At 39.0% G+C, this 12700-nt stretch overlaps 3 protein-coding genes across 3 annotated transcripts; 2 read left to right on the top strand and 1 right to left on the bottom strand.

The window, feature by feature from the left end:
* The first annotated feature begins 77 nt into the window (after positions 1-77).
* LOC145731805 (uncharacterized) lies at positions 78-7937 on the top strand. The gene is made up of 27 exons (XM_081983789.1): positions 78-214; positions 1097-1449; positions 1502-1625; positions 1681-1826; positions 2081-2254; positions 2304-2500; positions 2561-2651; positions 2701-2915; positions 2980-3115; positions 3217-3377; positions 3438-3654; positions 3715-3965; positions 4027-4188; positions 4240-4437; positions 4523-4667; positions 4846-4985; positions 5042-5134; positions 5198-5359; positions 5414-5621; positions 5688-5858; positions 5912-6018; positions 6149-6346; positions 6462-6660; positions 6716-7012; positions 7069-7241; positions 7292-7510; positions 7571-7937. Exons 2-27 carry the CDS (start codon positions 1098-1100, stop codon positions 7715-7717), a joined length of 4683 nt encoding a protein of 1560 aa, XP_081839915.1. The 5' UTR covers positions 78-214; position 1097; the 3' UTR covers positions 7718-7937.
* An 85-nt stretch (positions 7938-8022) lies between these two features.
* On the bottom strand, positions 8023-10811 carry Mys45A (SDA1 domain containing protein Mys45A). The gene is made up of 2 exons (XM_081983795.1): positions 9817-10811; positions 8023-9305 (listed from the first exon to the last, which is right to left on the bottom strand). Exons 1-2 carry the CDS (start codon positions 10694-10696, stop codon positions 8071-8073), a joined length of 2115 nt encoding a protein of 704 aa, XP_081839921.1. The 5' UTR covers positions 10697-10811; the 3' UTR covers positions 8023-8070.
* A 344-nt stretch (positions 10812-11155) lies between these two features.
* On the top strand, positions 11156-12483 carry LOC145731819 (uncharacterized). Its single transcript, XM_081983806.1, has 4 exons — positions 11156-11335; positions 11417-11614; positions 11663-11852; positions 11938-12483. The coding sequence occupies exons 1-4, from the start codon at positions 11331-11333 to the stop codon at positions 12010-12012; spliced, it is 468 nt and encodes a 155-aa protein (XP_081839932.1). The 5' UTR covers positions 11156-11330; the 3' UTR covers positions 12013-12483.
* The last annotated feature ends 217 nt before the right edge of the window (positions 12484-12700 follow it).

Genomic DNA, 12700 nt, shown 5'->3' with positions numbered 1-12700 from the left:
CGGAATAATTATTATGGTAAACTGATTTTAGCAGCTTTACAGCTGCGATCAAATCCCCTCTCGTTTATGGATAGATAAATAGAAGAGAACTAGCCGGGGTTTGGTAAAGACCCATTCCTATAACTTACTGGGAATAACCAGGAAGTTTGTTTTAGTCGTACTTAGGTGCTGTAATATAGTTATGTAGAAATAAAAAGTGACAATTTTATATAAGGTAAGTTGACTTTTTTCATATAAGTTTATTTTTATACCCATTTTTTTTAATTTCTGCATTTCTTTGTATTTTATTCAAAATTGTTGCAATTTTGCTATACACAAGATTGGACACACACACACGTAACATCGCAAGATGTAGTTGTAATATTTTTAAATAAATTTGTGATTTTTTAAAAATGAAAATTACTATTTAGACATTGTAACAAACATTTAGATTTTCAAAAATTATAAAGTGAACATTTTTATTGGTGCATTTGGATTTTTTTTTCAGATTTATTGGTTTTTTATTTCAGTGATTTTTAGTTAGTAGAAAATTAGAAATTAAGAAACTTTTCTTAAAATATTTAAACGGTAGATTTAAATCATGAGAATTTCTTGTCATATGCAATATTAATTAATGGAAACATAACTTTAAATTTTAATTAAAACTAAATAGCAAATTTTAATTATTGAAACACATTACAACACTATGTCCAAGTGTCTGATTCATCAGCATAGAACCTAATCTCGTTTATTACATTCTTTGAGGCCTGTAAAGCTAATTATTACATATATTTGCATATTTTTGTCCAGATAGTGAAACACTCGCCTATTATTTAGGCCATACCAATGTAGCGCTCAATTTATTAGCGCATCGTCAGTTTATGTGTAAGATTTATAGTTTTTATATGACTTAGAAGAGCGTCATAATCAATAATTACTCTTGTTACTGGTCTCGAATTTATAGCGCCACATGATGCATTAAATGCATCTGAATACTTGGACAAATACGCACAATCGTAATTAATTAATAAATAATACAATTTTTGTGTTCCAAGATTTGTTGAAATACTTGTGATCAATATCTACGTTTAATCAACCAAATATTAATATTTTATAGAATGAAATACAAGCTTCACTTGATATGTCTGGCGTTACTGGCCTTCAGTTTCATCACTCTGTCCGATGCAAGAGTACGTCGAAAAAAAGTAAAAAAAACCAAACCTACACCAGAACCTGTGGAAACTAGTAAAAAAACCATCAACCTACAAAATAATTCTGATGAACCGGTCAAAATTTCGTTGAACCCTGAAGAAAATCACGAAACTGAACTGCCTAAACCTAAAAGAAATGGGAAAAGAAAAGCGGTCAAACGTAAGGTGGATGGCGTTCAGAATCAGCAACCTAATGAAGATTATGTGACTGATTACACTGATTACGACAATAATTACGGAGACTACAACGAAGGATCGAGTAATTTTCTTGTATTTTTGTGGAACTGTTACTAATCGACCAAAAAATTCAGGTGCCAAGAAGTTTACTCCTGTTACCACTCCTCAGCCTCCAGATGAGCAACCTCAATTTGTAGACATTCCAGGGCCCACGCCCGATAGCCAAGTTGGCGCTTTTGACTGTAACCATGATGGAAAGTAAGTTGTTACTTATTGAAAAAAACGTATTGTACATTATCAAGAGAATGTATAGATTCTACAACAATCAGGAACAATGGAACGTTGGTCAATGTACTAGCTGCAGCTGTTTTGAAGGCAAGGTGGATTGCAAAACCGATAATCTCTGTTTACAAAATCTCAACCCTATCAATGATCCTCAACCTGAAGATTCCACTCCAGGTGATGTCTAAATTGCCCACGAATTTTAGAGTACGTAGATCTCGCCAGAACCGTTTCTTAGCCACATATTGTTTGGATAACACAAGTTCAAATCAAAGTGTGTTTTTAATTACCATTAAAAAAGTAAGTTTAACAAAACGTGTTTTGGTTCAGAATTTGATTTTGGCGTGATCTACCAACCATCAAACTTTCTTGATGCAACAGAATTTTTGTAAACTCTATCTAAAAACAATCTTAACGGTATTACCAATAAGGACCGAGAGGTGAGACTGGATTACCAGGTGAACCTGGCCGACCGGGCGACAGTGGTTTTCCAGGATCTCCAGGTACTCCTGGAATACCAGGCCCTCCAGGACCACCCGGTGTTTCCCCTGACTTAACTGCTTATTACGCTCAGTTAGCCGCTGCCAACCAAGCAAACGATAAAGGTTGTATTCGAATACAAAAAAAAAATTACTACAGCGAAAAAATATGTAGGACCACAAGTTATAGAACCTTTCCAGTACGTTCAAGCCCAAGTAGGCCCTACGGGCCCTAGAGGTTCTCCAGGGCCTCCAGGCTCAACTGGTGCTCAAGGATTTCAAGGAACTCGAGGAGAAATCGGAGAACCCGGACCTCCAGGACCAATGGGACCCTTAGGATTAAGAGGCCCTCCTGGTCCGCCTGGAAAAGACGTAACGCCAATAAAAAATTATGCAAATAATCACTTATTAATCACTTTTGACAATTCTTAGGGAGAAAGAGGTGAGGATGGTGAAGCGGGAGCTGTCGGTGCAACGGGACCTACTGGTCCTAGAGGCCTCCCAGGAATCCCTGGTTTACCTGGTAATTTTCCACAACTTATAAGCGCACATCTATATTATGTAATTTTTAGGCAGTAAAGGCCATCGAGGATTTCCTGGAATTGATGGTCTGAAAGGAGACCAAGGAATTCAGGGAGAGAAAGGAGCTCAAGGCCTTCCTGGTTTTGTTGGTCCTGCCGGACCCGTTGGACCAGCAGGCCCTCGAGGAGAAAGGGGTAGGGAAGGACTTCCGGGTCCACCCGGTCTTAGGGGAATTGATGGGGTTGCCGGACCACCTGGCTTGCCGGTATATGTGGAGACTCATTAACAACCAAATACTATAAATAATCAGTTTTATAATTTTTGTTTAGGGAGCAATAGGAAAACCAGGTCCTCCAGGATTTCCCGGAATACCGGGAGCTAAAGGAGACCAAGGAGTTGTCGGTCCTCAAGGAAATCAAGGGCTACAAGGACCTAGGGGAGAAGCTGGTAGACCTGGAGAACCAGGTTGTTATATTCTCAGATTTAAAAAAGCATTTTATCATCTATTGATTCTACCAATTAAACATATTACAAGTTACTCGGATTTCTTAAGAGTATTCTTTTAGGTGAAACTGGTCCTTCTGGCCCACCTGGCAAAGACGGATTTCCAGGCGAAAAAGGAGCAACAGGTTCACCGGGCTTAGTAGGACCTCCAGGATTTCCTGGATCCCGTGGTCCACCCGGCTTAGATGGAAACCCTGGACTACCTGGCGTCAAAGGATTGCCTGTAGGAAGTTTCACATTTAAAAATGAAAGAACGCATTTATATAGAACAATTTCATAATAGGGTCAACAGGGTGAACGTGGATATAAAGGTGATATAGGCCCTAAAGGTGAAATTGGACCTCAAGGTCTTAGAGGACTTCCTGGTCTAACTGGTCCGGAAGGAAAACGAGGACGACGGGGTAATCGAGGACCACCTGGCCTTACTGGACCCCAAGGAGACCGTGGATTGCCAGGTGCCATTGGTTTACCCGGTCCGGATGGAGCTCCTGGCGCTAAAGGTATCCATGTTTACTTTTCTAGCTAAACTTTTCATTAATATATTATGTTAAACATTTCAGGACAAGCTGGAACAACTGGACCACAAGGACCTCCCGGTCCGAAAGGTTCACAAGGAGACGTAGGCAGAGCAGGAGAAATCGGTCCACAAGGTCTTAGAGGATTAACTGGACGTACTGGACCCCCGGGGAAAACTGGACCTCCTGGAGAACGAGGATTACCCGGACAAGACGGTAAAGCTGGAGAACCTGGAATTCAAGGTATTCAAGGAATTCCCGGACCAATTGGACCAACAGGAGATAAAGGAATAACGGTATTTTGATCGTCTTAATCCTACTACAAATTTGGTAAAACACACTGTATTGTGGTTTTAGGGAGAACCAGGCAAAGATGGCGAACCAGGACCTCAAGGTCCTCCAGGCCCTAGGGGAGACGCAGGGAAAGATGGAACACCAGGTCCTCAAGGTCCACCAGGTCCGCCTGGACATGACGGAGAAAGAGGACCACCAGGTGTTGCAGGACCAAGAGGATTCCAGGTTAAATTTTTTATCAACGTTACAACTTAAACCTAATTTTACGTTTGGCAGGGTCTTCCAGGAATTCCCGGTAATCCCGGACAACCAGGCAAAGACGGAGAACCGGGCCTACAAGGTATTGCGGGTATGCCCGGTCCTGTAGGAGCACGAGGTGAACGTGGATTTCCGGGAGAAAGAGGTCCGGTGGGTCAACCGGGTACACCAGGACCTAAAGGACTGACAGGAGCTCAAGGTTTAGATGGTCCACCAGTAAGTTACGTTTGATTGATGTTTCAAAACAAAGATTATTAGCAGTACAAGTCTTAAAAAAAATATTTGACTTTAAATCTTACAGGGTTTACCAGGATCCAGAGGAATAAAAGGTCATCAAGGTCCTCCTGGTTTAATTGGTCTCCCAGGGCTTAGAGGTCAACCAGGGTTCCAAGGCGAAAAAGGAGAAAGAGGTGCTTACGGCCCTATGGGACCTGAAGGACCACCAGGTAAATAACATTTTATATTCTAGAAAACAATTAACCTGGAAAATTTATTTTGATTTCACTGAAATACTTTTGGTAGGCGTTAGTTGTGAGATCTCGTCACCGGCATTAAATTATAGTAGCTACCATATAGTGCAGATATGTAATCTGGTTCTTTACTAATGTTAGTATACATATACAGGACGACAAGGTGAAAGAGGACCAATAGGACCTAGTGGGTTACCGGGACCACCGGGTGAGCCTGCTGCACCGGGAGAACCAGGTCCACCAGGAGTACCAGGAGAGCAAGGTGCTTCAGGAAGTCCTGGAGATCGAGGACCGGTAATTATAATTATCTGTTCATGCTTCTTCCTACTATACTAGTTTTGACTAAGTAGATCGGTGCTGCAGGACCTCAAGGTTTTCCTGGACCACCAGGTTTAGTTGGCTTACCTGGAATAAAAGGTGAAAGGGGATTAAGCGGACCTAAAGTAAGTATTTAACATATAGGTATACGTTTATACAAAGAAATGCAAAATTTCTATTATCAATAGGGTATTCAAGGAAATCCTGGACCTATTGGTCGTCCAGGTGAGCCTGGATCTCAAGGTCCTATAGGATTAACAGGCGCCAAGGGGGCCAGGGGAGAAACCGGACAAAGAGGTGATATGGGTCCAGTTGGCCCTCAAGGACGTCCTGGAGAACCTGGTCCAGCGGTATAACCCAGTACACAAGAAAAGATCTTTTTTGATTGACCCAGACCATTATAGGGACACCCTGGCAACAGTGGACCGGCGGGTCCGCCAGGTTTACCGGGGATTAAAGGCGGTCAGGGTGATCAAGGAAGACCAGGAAATCCTGGCAATCAAGGCTTACCAGGATTACCGGGATTAGACGGTCCTAAGGGTGAATCTGGATTGGATGGTCCTGCCGGACCTCCAGGACAGCCAGGGCCTCAAGGACCTTCTGGAGAACGAGGTCTGTTCCATACACAAAACGTGTTTTCAAAACGCTGCATAAAATTGATATGATTTTCCGGTTTAGGTTTACCCGGACTTCCTGGAGCTGCAGGTCCAAAAGGTCCAATTGGATATCGCGGTCCCGCAGGAGAACCCGGAAATCCCGGCAAGCCTGGCAATGAAGGACCTGTTGGAGCTCCAGGAATCACCGGTCCTCACGGTCCACCAGGACCTATCGGTGACCAAGGACCTGAAGGTAACTCACCAGCATTTCAGTACAAAAAAGTATTATTCTTTGGTTTCTATCAGGACCTCCAGGTAAATCCGGACCACCAGGTATAGCCGGTCGTACGGGTGATAAAGGACCTCAAGGAGCTCCTGGTCATCCTGGGCTAAGCGGTCCCCCAGGACTTCCCGTAAGTATTAAACTTACTATACAGGGTGAGTCAGGGTTAAACGGCCAAACCTATACCATGTCTAGAGAATTGGATTTTAAACAGAAAGTTGTGTCCGAAAATGCGTTTTACTTGAGATTGTTTATGTCAGGGTCCCCAAGGTTTGGTCGGTCCAGTAGGTCCAACAGGAGAAAGAGGTCCAGCTGGCGAGCCTGGTGCACAGGGTGTTGAGGGACGACCTGGTGAACGGGGTAAACCTGGTGTCCCCGGAATTGAAGGACCAAAGGGTGAAAGGGGTGAACCAGGTCCCAAAGGTGCTAAAGGACATACCGGATTAATGGGTTTGCAAGTAAGTTTCATATATTGTAAATATTTTGCCGACAAAATTACTGTGAGTGATGAGAGTAACCTGTATAAAAAGAATATAAAAAGTCAGCTCACTCAGTAATTTCTTACATCAAAAGGGTTTACCCGGAAATCCAGGACAATCTGGAGAGAAGGGAATACCAGGATCTCCAGGTCTCCCAGGCAAAGATGGGGATGTCGGTCCTAGAGGTACTCCCGGTCGTGACGGCAATCCAGGTCCACCAGGTCTTCCTGGCTCTAGTGGACTGAGAGGAGAAACTGGATCTGAAGGAAGACCTGGACCAGCAGGAAATCCTGGTATTTATATAAAAAAAACTGAAAAAGCTAATTTTTTTAATCAATTGTTTAAAAGGACCACCTGGGCCTCCCGGACCACCTGGAGAAGGAATAGGATACGACGCCGCTTCTCTGGCAGCAATCTTCGCAAACGCAAACACTCAAAAAGGACCGGACCCACAGTCAGACGAACCCTACGTACCACGAATATTTGGCAAGGAACTATCGCCGGAAGAAACTAAAGAACTGATCAACAGAGCTTATCAACAGCTAAAAGCATCGTTTGAAAAATATAAAAGACCCAATGGAGATAAATCCAGTCCTGGTCGAACTTGCAGGGATATTTTAGCTGCATACCCAGACTCTCCCAGTGGTATAAATGTTAATGTTTTTACAAATGGTTGTGTATAAGAAACTTTAAATTTTTAGGGCAATACTGGATCGATCCCAACGATGGAGACTCTAAGGACGCCATTTTAGTTTACTGTGATATGACCAAAAAAGCATCCTGCGTTATGCCCAGTCCTGCAAGATCACAAGAAATTCATTATGAAGGAGACGAACACGAAATATGGCTGGGAGAAATTTCAAATGGATTTAAGGTTGGCCTTTAAACTTTTCACAGCACAATCGAAAAGATTATTAATTTCAGGTGAACTACAAATCTGATTCCACTCAACTGAGCTACTTACACTTACTATCCACCAAAGCAACTCAGAACGTAACATATCATTGTCGAAACTCTGTAGCTTACTACGACGTTACCAAGCACACTTACAGAAGAGGTTTGAAATTGATGACTTTTAATGATGTGGAAATTACACCCAAAGGAGGAAAGCTGCGATATGAGGCTATTATTGACGAGTGCAAGGTAAGGCTAACTACGAAAAAAAATCAATATGTGACAGTATTTAAATATGTATTTTTCCAGTATCGTAAAGACGTTTGGGCCAAATCCGTCTTGGAATACACCACTGACAAACCGTCACGATTGCCAATTACCGATATCGTTGTCAGGGATGTTGGTAAACCTGATCAAAGTTTCTGGGTAGAAATAGGAGCCGTATGTTTCTACTAACTTCCTACAGGAATTGTATATGTATTTATAGTAATTATATTAACACTGCCATGTTGTTTGTAAGGTGATAACTAAATTATAATTTTTGTTAGGTGTTTAAAAATATGTCACATTTTGTATATTGTCCCAAAAGAGTGCTAAAACATAAGTTACTTTAAGATTTTTATTATTGTACAATTATGTAGAGTATTAGAATTAAATATAGCAATTGCAAAAAAAATTTTTATATATTTTGTGCACTCAACACCTTTCATGATTTACCTACTCTTTATGTGAAAAATAGCAAGGACCTTTGATTTAAACGATTATTATATTTAAAAACCATTTATTAAACAATATGTAACTTTCAAAAATCACTTCATTTTCTTAAGTTTTAACAAATGATTTCTGAGAGCCACCTGCTTATCTTTGAAACTCCTCTTCACTTTCCTCTGCACTTTATGCTTAATCATCTGGAAGTTCTTCTTCTTCTTTCTCTCCCTGTTAGTTTTAGAACAATGAATATTCATCCTTCCATCTTTGTAGCCGAATTTCTCTCTGCCTTCTTGACCTTTCTTTACCGCCTCAAGTCTTGTTTGCTTATCGTGTTTTCTCTTTTTGTAGATGTTCTCTATGTCACTCAATTTGACTAGTTCATCTTTTTTTATCACTTCCGCTTCCTCCAGTTTCCGTTTTTGTCCTTTATTGGTGCTTTGCAAGTGTTTTTGCACATTGGCGGCATCAATCCGTTTAAAGTCTTCGTCTGTTAATATTCGTTCAAGTGTGACTTTGTGTGCTAGTGCTTTTTTCTCATGGAGAATTTCGTCCTTAGATTTCTTTGTTTTCTTGGTGCGTGTCTTTGAACTGCTATCTTGAATATCCGCGTCTGATTTAGCATCTTCATCCTCTTCTTCTTCTTCACCCTCCTCTTCACTACTAACCTCTTCTTCACCGTCATCAGAGTGATCAATGTCAATCCACTGTTCATCATCCGAATCGGATTCACTATTAATTTCAATCTCGGCCGTTGTATCATTTTCAGCAAGAAGAACATCAGCTCCAGGTACATAATCTTTAGCATCCACTTTTCCGTAATTCAACTTTTCAATTTCATCTGTAGCCTCAGTAGGACGCCCCCTATCTTTCTTGTGCAGCAACTCAGGTCTCAAATGCCTAAACAACTGAATTAAGCTTTTTGCCGCCATCATTACTGATCTATCTTTGTAAGACTTGTATTGGGTTAAATCTCTTAACAAATCTTCACTTAAACTCAACGGACACCGGAGGCAAATCTCCCTAACAGCATTCAAACCTATGGCCATGACATCAGATGAGTTTCTTTCAGTTATAAAGTTGTTTGCAAGAGTCTTTAGCAGAGGTTCAATGACGTCAGGGGGAACAAGTTCATGACTAGCTTGCGCGATAAACTGCAAAATTCTGGTTACCTCTCTCTGGTGTGGCTGCAGAAAGCGTTGTATGTAGGAGTAGTAGTTGAAGAGGAAAAGGTTGTGAAGCCCAATTAATCGAGAAATTACGTCAAGAGTCATTAATTTCACTTCAAAACGTTGGTTGCTTGATTCAATTTGTTTGAACAGCTTTTCGGCCATACCTGTTAACAAGGTTTGTCAATTAGGAAAAAATCAGTTTGGGATAGGATGTTTTGAAAGCAAAAAGTTTACATAAAATAGATGATTTGTGTGTGACAATCAAAAGTTTTGCCACATCCAGCTGCAGTCTCAACAAGTTAAAAATGTCAACTTGTAAGTGCAGGAAATAAGGAAAACTTTCAACAGTGTGTAAATAACTAACTGCAACCAACAACTTTTTTGCAGTTACAACTATGAATTGTTTTTTACAACTATTTACTTAGACTCTTTTGTAGAAAGAACAGATATCATACAGGTATTATAACTCATCCTATATAGGAAATATAAAACTGAATAAGTAACACAAAAAAAGAATTCTTTAGTAACTGAAATAGTGTTTGTTTAACTGTACAGGACTGTACTGACTGTTTGTCACCCTAATCATAATTAAGCAATGAAAAGTTTAAAACATTTACTATTGTAATAAACTTAATAAAGAAAAAACCACAATAGATATATAATATAATCACTCACCTTGAGGGTCATGAAGTAAATGAATGGCACTAAAATTAAAAGCAACAGCCTGGCTTTTCTTCTTGTAAGCTTTGGCAGCAAGTTTCTTCACTTTTGAAAGTTCCTTAGCTCTTTTTCTAGTCTTTTTGTTTACTTTATTAGCCATCATAACTTCTTTAGGATCCACCTCTTCATCTGAATCAGAATTAGAGTCAACCTCTTCTGGGTCTTTGCCCAAAAAGAATTTCAAAGCAGCTACCATAACTTTGGTAACTTTTGAAAAACAGCCAGTTGCAATAACATTCACAGTTTTAGCATCATTCCATACATTTTTCCTATACAATTCAATCATAATGTCAAGAGACATCTTGGCAGCCCTAGCATTAGTGTCTTTCAGCATTGTAAACATAAAGTTTTGCAGTGTTGTGTTAAGTTTGGCATTTTTGTGTTTCATGTTCAGATTTTTAATATCTGTTATAATATGATTCTCTAAAAATTGTCTTAGAGACTTGTCCTGGCATCTTAACAGTTTAAAAAATAGTTCCAGAAGGTCAGTGGGCGCTAGCAAGTTTTTGTTCCTCAATAAAATCAGTGCTTTGCACACATTCATCCGAATTGAATTGTCTAATACAGTGTTATGATTTTGCATCAAATCTACCAGCTGTTGGGGAAACTTCTCCAGTACTTTAGGATAGCACTGAGCCACTTGTGCCATAAACATGACTAACTCATCCAGAGTTTTGTTTGGTTGCTCTGGAGAGAGCTGAAACACTTCAAGGGTGTTCTGGAAATGCTGGTACTGTTGTAGAAATTCTTCATGGTAGGACGTTGGATCTCGTTTTATCAGGTTTTGCAGTTGCGGCAAATTTTCCGGCAACTGATTATTGTGTTTACGCACCATTTCTCGTTTAAATAAAAACGAGAAATAGGAAGTAAATTGAAAATTAATATGTAACTGATTATAAATAAAGAAACATGGACATGAACTTAAAAATTGAGGTTAGATCAGATCATTGAGGTTAGACCTGTACTGTCACTTAAGTAAAGCAAAGCAAAAACCTCCAACAGTTCAGGCTAGCTAGCGCTAGCACATATTACACTTTCATTTTTAAACTATTTGGTCTATACTGGCTGTATTTCCACTTGCCAACACTAATAAATACAATATCTAATTTTATTTAAAATATCTAAGCTTATGCAAATAAGAAACTTTTCAATTTTATCCAAATTATCAATTTTATTTTTGGCTTTGCTTAAGGTTGCGCTGATTTTAAGCAGTTTTTTTCTAAGCGACTTATTAATGACAGAATTGACACATTCAGCATGCACGTGGTGCTAGTGACATTAAAAATGCCAGTTTTGACATAAGCGTCAAAATCAGCAGAGGAAAGGATAACTTATTATTTACTTTTATCCAATAAAAGTTTATAGTATTATAATTGCGATCTCAGGTAAACGCAGGCAGGAAAGAAAGGTTTTTCGGCCTTTCGTTACATCTTTTTCCTTTCACTTTTCTAGCTGTTCAGCCCAGCATCATGAGGTAAGCTTTCCTTACATTGCCTACCAAAAAAACACACACAAGACCTTGCAAATTGCAACTAAATTGTTGTTTTGTTTATAGTGGGCCACGAATGGGAAACATGGGACAGATGAATGGTGGTCGTAGGCCTAACCTATCACGAGGAAACTACCATGATGGTAGGCCAAACATGTCCTATCAAGACCACAGACAATCCTATCAAGAATATAGGCAGTCCTCACATGAGGGGAGGCCCCATGATAGACCTCATTCTCATGAAGGCAGGCAGTTTGAACACAGGTTAGTACTTAGATAAAATGATGGGAGTTTCAAAACATTTTTTTGCAGATTACATGACTCTAGAACATTTGAAAATAGGCCACCAGTTCTGGCTCAGAATCAAATACATCCACCAACACATCACACACAGCATGATGAACTTATTAAGTACATTTATGATTCATGGTCTAAAGTTGAAATGGACAGAAGCTCTAATAACATAGTCTACTATCAGGAACATGAAAATCAACAGTTAAAGGTACTTAATTTATTTCAATATCACTTTAATTACTTTTTGAATAAAAAGGTGAGTAAAAAGCTTATTATTAATCATTTTTTTTTAGGACTTTCGTCCATTCAATCTAGAAGCATTTTGGGGTAGAAGAGTACACCAAAGCCATCAGCAGCACTCATCATAGCAACTTTCTTTATAATTATTTTGTATGAAGTTTACAACATTCTTATTAATTTTTTTGGTTTCATCAGGATTCATTACTTATATTATGTGAATTTATAATTATTAGTGTAGCACTTGTCTAGTTCACTCTCACTGTCTAGTTTTTGAGTGTTTTTCAGTTTAGTGTTGTATGTAATTTTTACCAGAATAACCAATGTTTCATTTAGTAGGTAATTTGTTTCTAAAGTCTGATTGTTTTGTTGGATTATTGGAGAACTTTTTAAACAACGTGTAGTTTGTACACTTTATTTTAGTATTTGTCAATGTTTGTTTGAAGTGGGTTATATTTTGTACTTTTATAATTTTAACCTGATTGGCTATTATGGCAGTATTTTAGTTGTTTTAGACATTCCTTGATTAGGTTTCTATCCATTGTAGGTATGTAATTATTTGGTATGTATTCTTGTTGAAATATAAATATTATTTAAGACCATTGGCTGTTTGTTTTATCACAAGGTTTAATCAAAAAAATATAGCCAGTAAATGAAAATTCAAATCTTTGAATTAATATCAATGTATCTTTTGATTTCCAAATGTCTGGCAGTCACAATTTTAATATCGTTCATTATGCAATAATGTCGACCAGCTCGCTTTTTATCCATGTAAGAAACGTATTTAATTAAACCTATATAAGGGCAACGTTTGCTTGA

The sequence above is a fragment of the Ips typographus genome, linkage group LG7 (assembly GCF_016097725.1).
Source record: "Ips typographus isolate SLU linkage group LG7, UJ_Ityp_2.0, whole genome shotgun sequence".
Lineage (NCBI taxonomy): Eukaryota > Metazoa > Arthropoda > Insecta > Coleoptera > Curculionidae > Ips > Ips typographus.
The sequence above is the reverse complement of the archived record's forward strand: the minus strand, read 5'-3'. Positions and strand labels throughout refer to the sequence as shown.

Excerpts from the sequence above, each read along its gene's own strand:
- LOC145731805 (XM_081983789.1), top strand. The coding sequence starts at position 1,098 with ATGAAATACAAGCTTCACTTGATATGTCTGGCGTTACTGGCCTTCAGT. Across the intron at positions 6,019-6,148 it reads GCGGTCCCCCAGGACTTCCC|GGTCCCCAAGGTTTGGTCGG; the intron begins GTAAGTATTAAA and ends TGTTTATGTCAG. Across the intron at positions 7,511-7,570 it reads CTATTATTGACGAGTGCAAG|TATCGTAAAGACGTTTGGGC; the intron begins GTAAGGCTAACT and ends GTATTTTTCCAG.
- Mys45A (XM_081983795.1), bottom strand. The coding sequence starts at position 10,696 with ATGGTGCGTAAACACAATAATCAGTTGCCGGAAAATTTGCCGCAACTG. Across the intron at positions 9,306-9,816 it reads TTTACTTCATGACCCTCAAG|GTATGGCCGAAAAGCTGTTC; the intron begins GTGAGTGATTAT and ends CCTTGTTAACAG.
- LOC145731819 (XM_081983806.1), top strand. Across the intron at positions 11,615-11,662 it reads GGCAGGCAGTTTGAACACAG|ATTACATGACTCTAGAACAT; the intron begins GTTAGTACTTAG and ends ATTTTTTTGCAG. Across the intron at positions 11,853-11,937 it reads ATGAAAATCAACAGTTAAAG|GACTTTCGTCCATTCAATCT; the intron begins GTACTTAATTTA and ends ATTTTTTTTTAG.